Source organism: Temnothorax longispinosus, chromosome 7, assembly GCF_030848805.1.
Source record: "Temnothorax longispinosus isolate EJ_2023e chromosome 7, Tlon_JGU_v1, whole genome shotgun sequence".
NCBI classification, from domain to species: Eukaryota; Metazoa; Arthropoda; class Insecta; order Hymenoptera; family Formicidae; genus Temnothorax; species Temnothorax longispinosus.
In genome coordinates, this window is record NC_092364.1 from 22284919 (window position 1) to 22302144 (window position 17226).

The 17226-nt window shown below is 40.9% G+C and overlaps 1 protein-coding gene across 1 annotated transcript; it reads left to right on the forward strand.

Annotated features, from left to right (window-relative positions):
- The first annotated feature begins 290 nt into the window (after positions 1-290).
- Positions 291-14892, forward strand: LOC139816879 (uncharacterized). The gene is made up of 4 exons (XM_071784681.1): positions 291-420; positions 4429-4569; positions 5077-5669; positions 6502-14892. The coding sequence occupies exons 2-4, from the start codon at positions 4452-4454 to the stop codon at positions 8476-8478; spliced, it is 2688 nt and encodes an 895-aa protein (XP_071640782.1). The 5' UTR covers positions 291-420; positions 4429-4451; the 3' UTR covers positions 8479-14892.
- The last annotated feature ends 2334 nt before the right edge of the window (positions 14893-17226 follow it).

The window sequence follows — 17226 nt, forward strand, 5'->3', positions numbered from 1 at the left end:
GCGGCGCTCGCGCACCTCGAGCGATACGGAAAGGAGAATCGACGCTGGGAGCGACGATTACGAGCGACGAGCGCTATCGGACGCCTCGGTGCCGTGGCCGGGGCCGGGGCCGTGGCCGGGGCCGCGGTCGGGGCCGGGGCCGGGGCCGGGGCTGGGGCCCGAGTTGGAGCTGGGTCCTGGGCCGGGGCCGAGGCCGGGGCCGGAGCCGAGGCGCCGTTGCACGCCGACCGACCGGACCGACGGAGCAGCGTTGCCACCTCCTCGCAGCGGCCGCTGTCGCGGCTACCGCTGCTGCCACCACCGCCGCCACCGCCGTCGCACCGTCGTTGCCACGTCCGCCGCCGCTACGTTCCATCGCCGGGAACGGCGACGATTACGACGACGACGACGACGACGACGATCGCCTCTATCACGCTGCTGGTAAGCTGCTGCCGCTCCTACTGCTGCTTTATACGTTACTCTTTTTTTTATCTCTTTATCTCTTTCTCTCTCTGTCTTCTCTCTCACCCTGCAGAACGGTGCGTGCATGCATCGGAGTGACACGCCGCGCCGTACGGTTCCAATTCGGTATATGCGGTATACCTATACTATCGTGTATACTGTATATACTTGTCGTGTGGTGGTGCTGCTCGGTAACAGTAGTAGGGGTCATGGTAATAGCCCGAATAAAAGGCAAAGGTCTCCCACCTGACAGGGCACCCTCGTGACCTCGAATCTCTGCAGACGACTCTTGTCACTCTTGTCAGACGTCACTTTTGGATCTTTACGAGTGATGTGATAAGACGTCTCGAGTGCGCCTAGATGTGTATGCGTTAGTCGCGATCGGGAATCGGGAATCGGGAATCGGGAATCGGGACCGCGGTATCTCTCGTAGTAAGAAAATAGGATAAAAGATAGCGTAGGTGCAGTAGGTAATGTGGATGTATCTCCCATGATTATCGCGTTAATTTACTTGTCATGTTGCAAGGTTGCAAGGACATAGGTACTTAATGCGATAAAAACCGATGTGCCATGGAAAAGGGTGGAGAGAATTGATATCTGGTATTTCGCTCATTTAAAAACTTCGTATTAAAAGAGAAAACGCAATTAACAGCGCGCACGCAAACGTAAACAACAGCTACTTTAATTTTATGGAATTTTACATGGGTGAATAGCCATTCGGTATCGGAAATAGGATGTATCTTGTACATGCTTTTTGTCCGATATTCGTGTTTGCTCGATAAAATGTCTGCAGATTTTCAAGAATATCTACAATCGCAATTTTATTTTATTTTTTATCGCAATGCCGTCTTGCATTTTGCGCGCTTTTCTCGTGGCCAAATAAAAGTATTACTATGTTTAAAATATAATCATAATGACGCACAAAAATCAAATACATTTTATTTCTGTCTTAAGTTAATTTTATTTTACGTGAAGCCATCTGTATATTAACGTCGCAATTTCGCAAAGCTAACAATAAAAGTATTATGTTTTGCGCGCAGAGAGTATTAACCAATTCCTTACATCCCCGCTTTATTTAGACACAATTTATTTCGTATCCAAATATAAAATGCAAAAAATTTATTCGATATCGTAGGAGAGTTGTCCATTTTCTCATATTTCCTCGTTTGACGTCATTCAACATACGTTTGACGTCATTCAACATACCTACGTAGTACCGGAACAAGAATTTTGAATATGTATTATAAATATACATAAATATATAGTTTTACCATTTTTATGTCATATAATTTCTCACATATATATCGTATTGTATAATATCATTTCTTCTCTAATAAAAGCAGTCGCGTGAAATATTTAGCATTTGTTTCTTGACTCGCGTATGTCACTTAATTTTCAAATATATATGGGCTTTAAAACATCTTCGATCCGGATCAGGGTACATTGAATGAGAAGCCAGAATTTCTCGACCGGCCATCCGTTCTTTTTCGAAAGAAATATCGATATCGTAGAATGCGCGTTATTCAAACGAATCGTTTCTTTCGCGATTGGCAACACCAAAGTCTCGAGGATCGATCCGAATTCGTCTGACCTCGCAAGTTTGTTTATCCGGCGCGAGCGATGACACGTGACTCGATTTCCGACGAGTCACGGCATGCGAGTGATGCGAGGAACGTTTTCTGGACTTGGCACCCGTGTCCTCTCTTTCTCCCCCCCCCCTCCCTCACGGTAAGAGGAGCGAGGGAAAGAGGAGAGATGTTCGTCCCTTCCCTCGCGCGTCCAGCCTTGGCGGATCATTCACAGACTGGAGTCGCTTTCGCACGGATTCGTACGCCGGTGCCAAAGTTGTACCAACAGGGCACAGGTGGTGGTCGACTTTCGTTTTCGAAAGTTCATTAACCCATCGTGGCCCATTATATACCACCAGCACCACGGTGGCCAGTCGGCATAGCCTCTTACTATTCCACCGAAACTATTTTTCAAGCATTCGAGCACACACAAATGGTCGTGGCTTGCCAAATTGCATTTCTCGAGCTTGCGCAAAAGGCACGCGATGAAAGTTAATTGTTGCATTTAGCGACGATGCTTATACATCTCTGATCTCAGACTGAAAAAAGAAATAACGAAAAACGTAGTTTCTTAGAGTCTCATGTGTGAAAATATCAAGGTACAAAAAATGAAGAAAAGAAACCAAGAAACGATAGAAATCAATTTCCTCTCTATTTAATTATTTAAGATAACTATAGATGCAGTTTTTGAAGTTGACGCGTAAGCAGAGATATTACATATATACATATATATAGATAATTACGCAACTTTTCTTCGCTTACAGTTAACAATTGTTTGCACTACTTTCGATATCGTTTCGTCATATAATTTTAATGACGATATCCGAGAGAGAGAGAGAGAGAGAGAGAGAGAGAGAGAGAGAGAGAGTACGTGCTAATAAAATATTTATATATTTCGTATATGACCATATCTTTACACACAAGAATATGATTATATTGTTCAGGGTACGAACATTACGAAACATAATTTTATTCGTACTTGTTAAATATTAATTCTGTTAATTAATTGGTAGTAAAAATTAATTTCTTATATTCATACGTATTTTAATTCGAGCAAGTTCTCGTTACTTTTCATTGCTTTATTTTTTTCGTTCGGTCAGGGCAATTTAATTACACACATTTTGGAGAGGTAAAAGTGTCAATAGCACTCTTACTTTAGCAGGTACAAACAAAACAAAACAATACAAAAGCAGTAAGCAGTAAGCGATTCGACCAATCGCAATCATTGGCGATTGGCGAGCATTGAAGAGCGTTCCTGAGCGAGAACGATAGCTTACGTCGCGTCGCCGCGTCGAGGAGAATGGTCGATTGTGATTACTGATGTCTTCTAGCTTACATTCTTTTACGCGCTATAGGGCTTTTAGCTATTCTCGTCACCGATGCCGATGCCGAGCAGGTCGCACAAACGGATCGCGCCAACGAAACTCGCTGTACACAGCGACACGCACTTACACCTATACCTATACACCCTATGTATACTGTATACTGCCGAGTGCCGTATAGGCCGCCGAGTCGTCGGACTCGACGCTCGACGTGTTTACCGGCTCGAAAGTATCACGCTGGTTCTTGGATGCGCGCGACAGACAAAGAGGAAGAGAGAGAGAGAGAAAGAGATAAAAAAGGAGAGAGAGTAGAGAAACCATCCCCTTTAAGAGATAGACCTTAAAGTCTCGGCCATACGTCGGCGTCGGCGTCGGCGTCGGCGTCGGCACGTTTCCCCCCGAGATCTCTCGCGAGGGACATTTATCCACGCACGTCGGCATTGTGCGCCGATGCACATGAAAATCGCGTGCCGTTCGTCACGAGCAAACGGCCCCCGCGTCGCGCCGCGCCGCGCCGCGTCACTCGTCAGCGCTCGTGTGGTGCTGCTGCAACGGGAACCGGGAACCCGCCGCACCGCGAACGGACGCGTTGCTATGCGATGCTATGCTACGCGTGTTTGCACCGGCAGCAAACTGCGCTGCTGATTATCACACGTCTTATCGCCGACGATGCGCGTCGTAGCGATTCTTACATTACGCTGTCACGTAGACTGTCACTATAGCTTTGTCTCGGAATCGTGTTTCGAGTTTCATAAATCTACTTTTTTAAATCTAAATTTTGTTGTTTCAAAGAATCTAATTTCTAATTTATGTGTATTTGATTTTTGTTCTATTTGACGTTGAAAAAAGTCGTGTATTACTTTGCGTTGCTTGTGGAAAGTAAAATAATTTTTGTTTATATAAGAAATTGATTAAAAATAGTTTCCATTGCGCGTTAATATATTATATAATTGTGACATTAGATAAAATCGAGGATAAGACATTCTTTTTAACAACAGAATTGAATATTAAAAATTAATTATCGAACACGCACGTTAATATCTCGTAGCTGTATTGGCAGCTGTTGTTTTCAATAGATTAACAATCGATTGGCACAGCTGTTTCAGCACAGATTAACAACATGGAAGCAAAGGAGAGGGAAAAGCCGCTAGTCAAAGACTTAAACGAACATATCGTGTGTCCGCTGTGCAGAGGCTACCTCATAGATGCTACGACTCTTGTGGAATGTCTGCACTCCTGTTAGTATTTTCTTCAACATGATCATCATTGCTTGTCGTTAACCATCGAGCGGTCGCGTTGCTGTAATTGTAAAACAAAAATCCAATGTTAAGGACATAATTCTATTTGATACTTCAGATACTACTTGTATAAAAAGCAAATGTAAAGAATTTTTCTTCGGGATTGTTATAATATTTTCAGAACTTTTAAGTCAATGCTTTTCTTAAATTGGAGGGCATATTTTGTAGCTTGCAACTGATACCAAGATTAATTCATTTTGCATTACCCTCGCCCTATAAACATACACTGCAGTCTGCACACAAGTCATGTTCTTTTAACATTCTTTTTAAATCTGGGAAAGTCAGTGTTCTTTTTTTCTTGTATAATAATTCTTGTCTTGAATGTCGTGATGTCATGTTCGAATCGATCTAATTATATATGTATATCGAAATATAATTTTGAGACGCCGCACCGCGGCCGTTCTTTCCTCACGTCTCACGTCTCACGTCGCAAACGCGGATCGTCAGTTTGCAGAGGTTGCATCGTTCGGCGTCTGAGTAGCGGCGCCCGCGCGTGCCCCGTGTGTAGCGTCGCGGCGTCGCCGCCGCTCTTGCCGGATACGCGGCTCCAACGGCTGGTATATCTCGCGGTGCCCGGTCTCTTCCGGTCGGAGCTCGAACGTAGACGCCACTTCCGTCTGGTGAATCCGCAATGCCCGCCGTTGCTGTCGCCCGTGGGCGCCCTCGAACTCACTCTGGAGGATCTCGTCAGTCTGAGTTTGCGAGAGCTGGAGCACACGGAAGACGGGACGCTGAAGGAGGCGAATGAAGGAAGCGACTCGTCGAATCGTGCGAACGAGGTATCGGCAGGGGACGTGAGTAGTGGCGGAAGTACGAGATATCTCAAGTGTTCGGCCGCCGTGACAGTGCGTCATCTGGTGAGACTGCTGATGCTGAAGAGAGGATGGGAAGAGGCTAACGCGACCGTCAACGGTGTCAATAATAGGATAGAAATTTTGTACCAGATGGACGAGGCGCAACACCCCGACGGGGAAAGCATGCGCCCGCTCAATCCCTCTTGGACGCTTCTGGACCTCGCTTGCATATTTCGATGGAAGAGGGTGAGTTTAATGGTCCGGCTTGACGTATACCGCGGTCGATCGATCGTTTTCATATCATACATACAAATCGAGTCTGTATTAACCCTTGAGTATTCTCCAATTGATTTGATCCAAATAATTTTTCTCTTCTTTCCATATTCTTTTCGCTTTTAGAAAGCTGCAGAAAAGAAACGTTAAGTCCGTATCAGACTACGAATTGGGATTGAGATTGGATTGAAATTTAATCAACCAGAACAGAGAAAACTGATCTCAAGTTTAGTAAACTTTGCTCTGATTGGTCAAATTTCAATCCAATCTCAATCCTAATCCGCAATCTGATACGGGCATTACAGGAAATAAATGTTATATTACGTACGATTTGTTATTATTCGATATTTGAATTTTCAGAATTTAATATCAAGTCTGTCTTATAGGAGAAAAATATTTGTTAACACGTATCTGTGCGTAACTTGCCACTACTAGTATACTTAAGGATTAATGTTAAGGAAATTTTATTTATTGCATTTTTATTCGCCTTAACATTTCCATTAGCATTCTATGTTCTAAAGAGCTATTGCGTCTCATGCTATTGATATCGCGTGCTATCTTAGCAGCAACGTTTTGATATTTCACCGTTCAATCGTTCGATAGTTTAATCGTCGAATTATGCTCGAAAATATTAACCGAACAAGGAAGTACTCTCGGGAAATTCTTTGCGAATAAAATAAGTAAGCAGTAGCTGTAAATTGTCGTGTTTGCTATGACCGAGCCTATATAGCCTGGCCAGCCAGCCGCGAGCCGGTGCGGTGCGATGCGCGTTATGAAAGGCGGCGCGATGGCCCGTCTGTTGCAGGAGGCGCCAATGAGACTGTTCTACCGGGTATTGCGAAAGGAAGAGGCGGCTTCGATCTCGAAAGTTTCCTCGTACAAGGACGACGCGACTAAGGATGTCCCGCCGGCGATCGAAAATATACAGCGACCACCGACCCCACCGCCGAGTCCCAAGCCTAGTCGCGAGCAAGAAGCTCGCGGTGCGGAGCCACCCCGTGCTCTCGAGACGACGAGCGTCGATGTCCGCGACAAAGAGATGCAATCGAAAAAGCCGCGCTGCGAGGTGACGCCCGTTATGCGTGCCCCGGACCCCCCGTCGACCACCGAACTGTCGACGAGCAATCGTCATCAGTCGCCGGAGAGTAAGAAGAACAAGGATATGGCAAGGTTGGAGCATCGGAAGCGGCGCAAACGGCGAAACAAGCGAGTGATCGCGGAGATCACTACGACGCCGCGCGAGGATCTCCTAAAACTCAAGGTCCGCCTGACGCCGTGTCCTCCGAGGATTACGTCTGGAGCGACAGGCAGCGGTGGAGGTGGGAGCGGAGGCATCGGTGCGAACAGTCGAACGAAGGAGAAACTGTTGCAGATGCGAGCGGTTAGACGCGACAAGATCAAGACGATCGCTCAGCAGCGATCGACAGCGAGTCCGCTAGCTCGGGAGGAAATCATGTCCAAGGATTGCGCCGTGATAGACGTGGAAGAAACGATCGAGCAGATCATCGACAGCATTCCCGACGAGGTCGTGCATGTCGCGCAGATCATCGGCAAAAACGAGGAAACCAAGTCCAAGGAGTACAAGTGCATCGCGGCGGAAAAGATGACTAGCAAGGAGACGGAGGAATTGACGAAAATATCGGAGAGCAGCGACGAACCAGAGAGACCGAAGAAAGATGAGGAGATTCTGCGACGACTGGGCCTGATAGCTGTTAACGAAGCCGGTGAGAGAATGGCGAAGCAACGCGCGCAGAGCGGCGCTGACAAGGCGGATAGTCTAGACCGCGAGAAGCTGGAGAAGCAGTTACGCGAAAGCAAGGCGAATCGCGTGCGAAGCTTGCTGGCGGAGAAGCAGATGCGCGACGCGCTCAAGACTATTATGTCCACGAAGGAGGAACTGACGTCGTCCGTCATTAAGACGCCAATTTTGACGTCCATTCTTAATACCACACCCACGCCTGTCGCACCCGCGGCCGCCACGGTCGCGTCTATCACGCCGAAAAAGAAGGAACCACCGCCATTGACGCCTCTGCGCGTCGCAAAACCTTCCGGTTTTGCTGCAACCAGCGTGATAGTGTCGAACATCACTTCCAAGTATGAAACGCCATTGGATCTCAGCAGTGGTAGCGGCGGTGGCGGCAGCAGCAGCGGCGGTAGCGGCGGCGGCGGCGGCGGCGGCACCACCACCGTCAATGACAACGTCCTCGACCTGTCTGCTACATTACCCGACAACGGTCAATCCACTCTTCCATCTTCCTCGTCCTCTTCCTCCTTGCCATCCTCCTCCTCCTCCTCTTCTTCCTCCTCCTCCTCTTCCTCTTCTTCCTCATCTTCCTCCTCGGCATCATTGTCCTCGATATCGTCCTTACCATCGTTGCCATCATCAAAGCTGCCAGCGCGATCCACAATTAGCGCCGCCGGCAGCCTTTTCCGTAAATCTAAGGAATTGGAGCCACAGCGCGGCAAAGGACAGCAGGAATCGAATCTGAGGACCCTCTCGGATGCCGCGGTGTCACGTCTGACAATGAGCACTTGTCTGATCGAAAAGAATCCGGCGATAGATTCGCTGGCATTGGCCGCCGCGAACGCAAACACCGCCAGTAGTAAGGTCGCTCTGCGCATACCGCAGCCGCATCATCGCATCTCCGGTTTCGGTATGAAAATCAAGCCCAATCTCGGCGTCCGCCACATTCCGAATCCCCAAGCTGTCGTCGTCTCGCAATATCGTAATCAAAAGTTACTTCAACGCAGTTATTTCAACGTCGTTCAGAAGTCGCCATAAATGTGTGTGTGTGTGTCTTTTATCTTTAATATAATTTATCTATCTATCATTTCCCCTGCCTCTCCCCCCCTCTCTCTCTCTTTCTCTTTCCTACTTACTATTTTCCTGTAAATAGTGTAAATCGGTCGTTAAACTTTGACATCGACACACGGAATTTCTGTACGACCGAAATACACGTATTTCGCGAACTTTCATATTTAATATTCAAATTCAATTGGAATTTTCCTAAGCGCGATGAAAGATTTTACTATTATATATATTGGCAAAAATCAAATATAATATTCAGAGTTATTTTACTCGAAATAAACAACGATCGTTGTCGATGCATTCATCAGACGACGTTTTTAATTATGTAAAAGCGCACAAGTTATATATATTACTTTCGATCTGATTATCACTGTCGGTGCGTCTTGTTTTCCCAGAGGGAAAGGGAGGAGAAATCGCCGACTATTGGTCGGATTATTGTTACCTAGATATATCAAAATGACTGTAATACTATACGCCTGACCTGTGCACTGTGTCGCGGTCTATAACTCTTATGGTTGCTGGCGAATCGATTTGACAAACGGACTCTCGTGAGGAAAATTCGTGGCGTCCGATAAAGTATCCAATATTCAATGGAGACGATATAGTTATATATATATGTAATATGTTGGATCGAGATGTAGTAATCGGTGAATGGATAGGAATGATTGCAGCGAAACGCATGACAGATATAGTCATCCGTTGTTCCTTCTTTAGGACTGTGCGAGGACTCCGGGAGTTCGCGGAAAATGAACTGCGGGTTCGAGTACTCAAAGATTTCTATAGTAAGTTTAATATTTGTTATAAAATCGACTAGATCTCTTCGAGTCATCAGTAGGAAGCTGAACGTATCTATATTTTTGAATTTTTGTTACTTGCACTTTTATTAAAAAAGTCTTATATCATGTTTACAATTTAGCAAATATCCTTATCACAGAAGAAGAATGCATTTTAGTTGACCAGAAAAGTTCCTCGTGATGTTTTACGTATTATTATAGAGTATTATTGTTTATCACTGTTGAATTATTTTAGTTACTTTAATGTGTATTGATTTAATTGTGCATGCGTGTGTGTATATATGTATGACGCTTTTGACAAGTTTGTTTGTTTGAGGAAACATTGGAAACATTTAGAATCAATTATGATGAGATGTGTATGTAACAGGTGTTTGAATGCTCCCAAAGATGTAAATAATAAACAATCTAACGCAATTGCAAGCGGAATCCGATCACGTTCGTCTGTGTTACACGTCGACTTTATTCTCAGGAAATCTAGCCGAGACTCGAACTCGTATACAAGTTTTTCATTTTTCTCGAGTGTACGGCACGGGCCTACCGCATTGGGTGCGATTTTTCCCTCTCTCTCTTTCAGAACTTGCGATTAGCAAAATATATTGTAATAATTTGTAGAGATGCCAAAGAGAACGCCCGAGAACGTGTGCAATGTATTAGTGCAATGTAGTTATCATTTAACGTAATATATATATATATATATATATATATATCACTCGGCGAATTAGCGGCGCCGAAACATAAAAGGTAAGTAGAGAGTATTCGTACGGACACGTATGAATTGCGTGTGCGTGATTTGTGATTCCTTGAAGAGACTCCGTAGCATATATAGACATCCGGGAGACGAGATGTTTTTATAACGGCACATTTTTTGCGGAATTAAAAAAAAACTTGTTGCGAAATCAGATTGTAGAAGTATCGTTAACGCGCGCGCGCCATTGTGCGACGATGACCAAAAAAGCAGTGCGTATCTTCTGACTGGCAAGCGCATAGGCCTTAAACTGGCGGAAAAATGACAAATTCCATGCCATTTGGAACAATAAAACTTTTTTTAACCAGTCTTATTTTTCTGGATTCGAGCGATGTTAATACGTCTTGTAATTCCTGCATGTATTAAGATAATTCGCAGCGTTTGTATTTGATGTACAGAAGCGAAGTTGGTATTCTCAATTTTTCTCTCGTTATTGAATTAGAAATAACGAGCGTCACATAAGCGTTTAGCATTTCTAATTTAATATAAAAAATAAAACGTTTGTGTTACCAGAGTTATTCAAATCTATATTTGCGCGATGAACCCTTAAATTTCATAGAAAATTTTGAAGAAATTGAAAATATGAGTTTTGCTTCTATATACTTCTCATATACATATGTGTATGGAATACGTGATATTGATAACAAGGAATAGATGTCAGTATCTTGAATAGATGGTTATACATATATTATAGAAGGAAATCACTGGATCATAAATTATAGAATAATCTCGAATATAAACTTGAGGGGAAAAATGACCAATCGCAAAATATAGCATCAGGTGGTAGATAGCGTAAGCTTTTCAAATTTAATCCTGGCACTGAGAGATTGATCTAAATAACCATTAAAAATATTCTATTTGTACGCATAATATTCCAAAGTACGAACTACAGCGAACGACAAAATGCGAGAGCATTCGTAAAAGCCGGTTTTACTTCTACACGCGCTTAAGATATAAGATCCAGTCGATGTAATCCCTCTGACATAACAGACGCATTAAAAAATGCATAGCAAGTCCATAGAAACAAACTATAATTGCGTTTTGAAAAATAAAAATACGTATTCAATAAGAAATTGTTCAAAGTGGTCTTTTTCCTTAAACGATTACTTTTCCTTGTCGTTTAAATCGTAATTTTCAAGGCCGTTCCACGCAAAACTAACGCTTGAAAGATGGTTTTTAACAGTCACAATAACATATTTCGATATATGTATTTTGAAGAGTTAATCGAGATAAAAAATCCGCATTTGTCAAATGCTTCGATACCGTGCAATTATACGTACTATTATATGTATCGCGTAGATGGATATATATATATATAGATATATATTATACAATCACTTGCAGGAAACCCCACATCCAATATTGCAATATTTCTCCTATTTGCATTAGTGTCAATGTGCCAAAACACAAAACGCAAAGTGCAAATTTAACATTTTTTACCAACACGTGCGCTTTTGTATCTGTCGTCTAATTTTATTTAATTTGGATACTTCGAATTGCTAGAGTTTTTGTAGAAATAATCTTGGTTTTGACGTAATTGATCGCAAAGTCAATTAATAACGGGTACCAATATTAGTAAACATATGCGTATAATTTTCGTAAAAGAAATCTATAAGTTCAGATTTACAGGTTGTCGCGTGGAACCTGTCCATTGATCCAGTGAAATCGTAACGGTTTACTCCATTTGTGAAGGAGACTTGAGATGTTTATAGAAAACCGGCTCCTGTACTCGAATGAAATCAATGCATGAAGCGACTTTCGATTAATAGCGTAGTTTCCTAATAGTGTAGTTTATAATACACAGAACGGAACAGAACTGTGTTAAAACATGAATGCCATGCGACCAAGTATATTCAAACCGGTATTGAAATAGGGCTTAACGAATATTAATATATAATTATAGCGGAGAATGATAATAAGCAACAGATTTAAATGCCAAATAATGTAAATTTAAATAGTTATTTATTCCTACGAATTTTAGAGGACAAATTTAATTATTTTTTCCCACATTTCTTCAACTTTTTTATTGTTATAAATACTTAATATTTTTGTGTATTTTTTTACGTCTCCTTATCGCATCATGCAGTGATAATAACGTTAAAAAATAATCAATAATGCAAACCAAATTTACTTTTAAAAGAAATCATTTAATACGGAAGATTAAACTAAAAGTGCAATGAACACAGTGACATTAACATTAAATAAGTTTCACAACAACAATGTAGACAAATGAATATTCACTTCCGATATGAAAAATATTAACGGAGAAATATTGAATGTAAGGGATGACGAAGACGTAAAACATATACACATCGTCATCAACAAAAATTAGATTTCTTAGAAAGAAGTAGAATCGATGAAAATCGACAGAAAATTGATAGGAAAATTCAGAAAGAACGCTAATGAGCAAATTAACATAATAAGAAAACGTAAGATTAAAAAAGAACAGACAGAAGGATTAAAAACGCAAAAAAAGTCAGAAAGAAAGAAAGTCAAGACTTTCGTTAACTAGCTCGATCTTTGATTCCCCGTAACGAGATCACGTCAATTAATCGTTGCGTTATACATTTGTCGTCGGACCGACATAATAGGACGCTTTCGATAACGTAAAAAAGAAGAAAGAATTAAATCAAAACTGCCACTTTTGCGAACAGAAGGAAAAAAGCCATGGTTATAATTTTCACTTTGATTATTCACAGCAAATTCAACACACACACACATACACAAGAGGGACCCAATAGATTTCTCAAAGCTATTTTTCTATTGTGCGCGTTTTTTAGTGATCGAGAGAACACGCGTTTATTATCCGAAAGATATCAAATTCCATCGAAAGAAAAACACAGGAACGAGATCCATATCCCTATCGAAATTTTATACTTATCAATAACGTGAATTAATGTAAAACTGACAATTTTAGAATTGGTGCGTTCTAGTTAACACGTATTTCCCGAGAAAAACAGAAGACATAAAAAACGTATGATTTTTTTATTATAATTTATTATTGAGGCTATTATACGACTTTTTATCAAAGACAACTACAAGACAGTTTTCGATATAATAATAACACAAATCCTATCAAATGCAAATAGTGATATATAAGAAAACGGATATATCGTAACTGATGGAGGTATATCCGTTTTTTTATATATCACTATTTGCATTTAATAGGATTTCTTTCGTAAGAAATTCTTGCGTTTCCTTATTTTCGATGTCACAATGCAACATGGTCTTATTTAATGATCATTACGATAAACAGACAAACAGTACCGATATTTGTAAAAACAATGCCGATATTCGTTATAGGTTTACGCATCTCTTCGAGATCTCATGGATATTCACGGTACGATAAGAATTTGAGAATCGTTATGATTCATCGTCAGTCGCGATAGTCGATACACGATTACTTCCTATCTTCTTTTCATGTTAACAATAAGTGTGTTGAAGAATCAGTTTGGCGAGTCTTATCGAAGACGGGGATCTACGTCATTAACATAACGACCGCGACGCGACGATCTCGATTCTCGAACGATGTGTACGGGGACGCATGAAAGTATTGGCTCGAGAAATGGCTCCGTTTGCGAGAACCAAGAATCTCAGAGACTCCTCCACGATTGTAATTCATTCTTATTATTACCAATCGTATTATCGCGAATAGCAAGCGTGTCATATTACGGTATTTACAGTATTCTATTCGAACGGATTCATCCGCGCTCGAATTGCCTAGTATTAACTATTAACTATATAGTGTAATCGCGACGGTAATAATTATTCTATGCCAAATCGCAGCGAGAAACAGCGTGCATATTCGTTTATGTTTGCCGTATAAATTGTTTTACCTGTCATCCTGTCGTCTAGTAGTTACGGTATATTTAAAAGATATTACATATTTATATTATTATATTGCAAATTTTTTTAAGCACTTATGTGAAATTAAGATTTTTACGTTAAGTTATTGTTATTTAACTATCTTATTTAATAAATTTATTTAATATTTATTAAGTAGAGGAGAATTTTTGTTGTTAGCAACAAGTTGACTACTCGTGCTAATATTTTCAGATAACGTTAATATTACAACAAAATTTTATAACAAATAATTGGATAATATAAGGTTTACTTTTATTCATATTCAAGTATAGCTGTTAATTGGTGTTTATTAATTCGATGTCCATAAACCGATATTCATTACCGTTTAATAACATTAAAATGCATGTCGCTATTTTTCCTTATACGCATAAGTAGCGAGAGAGCTCATATAAATAACCAATACTGAAAAATATTCACTCTTACATTAATTAATACAGATGAAAGTGAAGATACTAATTCGGATTTCTCATTAGTAATGTGCGCAACGTATACGTTTAATGTGCACACTGACAAATATTGTAGCATGGTGCACAAATTAAATTGTTATACCTATTATATACTTGAAACGGCCAAGCATTTAAAAAACCGAGAACGGTACTAACAGCTCCTAAAATCAAAATTGATGACAAAAATGATCGACGCACGGAAATCGGTTTTTACGATGTGCGAGCGCGTGTATATGTATAGTATAATATAATATATCTTTAATATTGTTGCGATCGTTCGAGTGTTTTAATTGTCGAAACGAATATACCGCGCGATGCGATCTTCGGTATTAACGAGAACGAGAGAGAGAAATTGTCTTATTTAATTCGACGAAAGGTTAAGAAAGGTGCCGAATGGATGAAAGGCAGTATAATTGTTGCGCGTATTTATTAGCTACTCCATCTAACCTATTGTTTCAGCAAAGCTATTCGGAAGTCATATCGTATTGTACGTTGTAGGACTTGCTCGTAAACGAAATATAAAGTGTATAATATCCTACGCATGTGGTTTATCAATTTACTCATCCTTGCCTTAGGTATAGTGTGATACACGATATATTTCTCCCGCAGATACAAGTTTACAACGGTAAGTCAACTATATACATGTGGTGAATATGCTCCCTCGTTAAGAAATTACTATATTAATTGTTATAATTTCTTGTTTAAAAAAAAATCAGATTATTATCAAATCCGATAATTAATTTCAATATATTTCCGTATAAATTCAATTTTTATTATACCTACATATTCAGTAATGCAAAAAATTTTCGTGGAGGTAAGATTATGATAATATCATCAGGTATCACGAGGAAAGCAAACATTTGTCATATTATTTAGAATTTTAGATATAACAGAAAGTCGTTTCCTCAGTTTTACCGTGCCAGTGATATTCTTTTCGGTATAATAAAACAATAAAATAGAAATTAACGGAAATATAATCAGCTTCCTCGCCTCCACTTTTTAAGACTCCATCGTTTCGTAACAATAGCATAATCGAATATCCGTATCACGCGTTGAATACCCCGTAAAAAAATTAAATAAACTCTTAATTTTAAGCAATTTTTCTTTGCATCTTTGGCATTGAAACTAATACCGTAAGAATAGAAAGTTCGTAGAAACTTCGTAGAAACTTGACTTGTGCAATGTGTGTGGGACCGAGCGTGAAAATGGCGAGTCAAGCTTGGAATGCGGAGTTATATGTTACAAGTGCACCTACTACTTGAGTAATCCTAAATCCATCGCTTAATATTCGTTTATCAGCGAATATTCGTGTATTCGTATCGTTAGTTAATAAAAATATTCTGCGGATTTTTTTGTTATCTCTGATAATAGAGTTCCTTGATAAAAATACGCGGATTGTTTCAGTTTTGCATGCAGTTAGCACTCGTGTTTAACTCAATTTATTTTTTCTTTTTAGGCTCGTTACATTAGACTATTAGAGCGAAAACAATTCATTTACAATTATTTATTCGTTTATCGTGACTAACGAGAAGATATCTTTATAATAAAAGTCTGTCAATATTTCATGACTTCCGACAAAAACTATCGTACTTATTTATATAATAAGTATGATAGAAAAAGTAATTGCTCGCAGTGATGTGTTATTACTCGTAACCTTTCGGCTGATCCACGAATCGTGGACAATATATGTGAATTGTAAAGCTGATGACATTTTACAATTCTTTGAAAAGGTTATCGAGTTTGCTCTTAATTTGTATTGCAAAAAGTGATTGTTCTCCCGACCGCTGATTAACAGTTGGGATATGACTGAATGAGCCTGTGTCATTGTCGACGACCGATCGCCGACATTTTTTAAGTTTTATAAAAAGTTAGGGAGCTCGTTGCAGGTCGACCGAGATCGTGGAATTCTAGACGATATCCATAAGGATAACCTCCTCCCCCCCCTCTCGCCCTTTCGCCGGATTATCAGCAGTTAGCTAAGAGGATGATTTCAATTATACGCTTCAAGTGGAAGGCCTATGCTATCATAGGCGGAGGAGGAAGGTACACCGATCCTTACCTTCGGCAACCTACATTAGACGCGAGAGAGTCAGCCTGCAGCCACACAGGCCTCGGCCGCTGATTGGCTGTGGCCTCCCCGGGGAAGTGCGTCGGAAGTGAAGAGGGCTGAGCGCGCTCGGGGCGAGAACGAGGCGCGGTTACACAATGCGATAACGCGATCCGCACCCTTGATAAAACTTGACTGCGATCTGCGATCTGCGATCTGCGACCTGCGACCTGCGACCGCGGTTGAATCAGTGGGTGGCGTCAGTGACGTTTCTATCGAAACGCTTGACAGCCGAATCTACAGCCAATAACGACGAATTTACACGTGAAACTCTTCTCAGGGTTGCGACGTTGAAATGCCAACGTTTATCAGTTACAGTTACGTTAAGGATCTTTTTATCGCATAAAGTAATTAATTCAGTCTTACCAATAAGTTATTCATATGATGTTTCTCAATTTTTATCCCAGGTATATCTTAAGTATTCGATAACAGACCTACGATGACACGAAAATCGAAACCCAACCGCAAATTGAAGCTTTTTTCTCGAGAAATATATTCTTGTTTGAAGGAAAGTTTTGAAAATTTTAACTTCAACGAAGTAAAATGCGGAACGAATAAATGCTTGTGGGACATCACCTTTATGCCGTTTATGTTTTGTGGAATTTCAGGTACAATAAGACCCTTTTCTAGTTTAGAATCGTCGATCAATTTATTCTGAAACAGTTCTGAAATTCACATGACGAATTTCTAGCTAGAGAGCATTTTACAGAATAAACGGCGCGCTATTCCAGAATAGAGGAGTTCTATTGTATTCTAATACTCCAA

What these genes read in the sequence shown, in the direction of transcription:
- LOC139816879 (XM_071784681.1), top strand. Translation starts at nt 4,452, where the DNA reads ATGGAAGCAAAGGAGAGGGAAAAGCCGCTAGTCAAAGACTTAAACGAA. An exon ending in TGTGGAATGTCTGCACTCCT is followed by an intron (nt 4,570 to 5,076) that starts GTTAGTATTTTC and finishes GCGGATCGTCAG; the next exon opens with TTTGCAGAGGTTGCATCGTT. An exon ending in GCATATTTCGATGGAAGAGG is followed by an intron (nt 5,670 to 6,501) that starts GTGAGTTTAATG and finishes CGTCTGTTGCAG; the next exon opens with GAGGCGCCAATGAGACTGTT.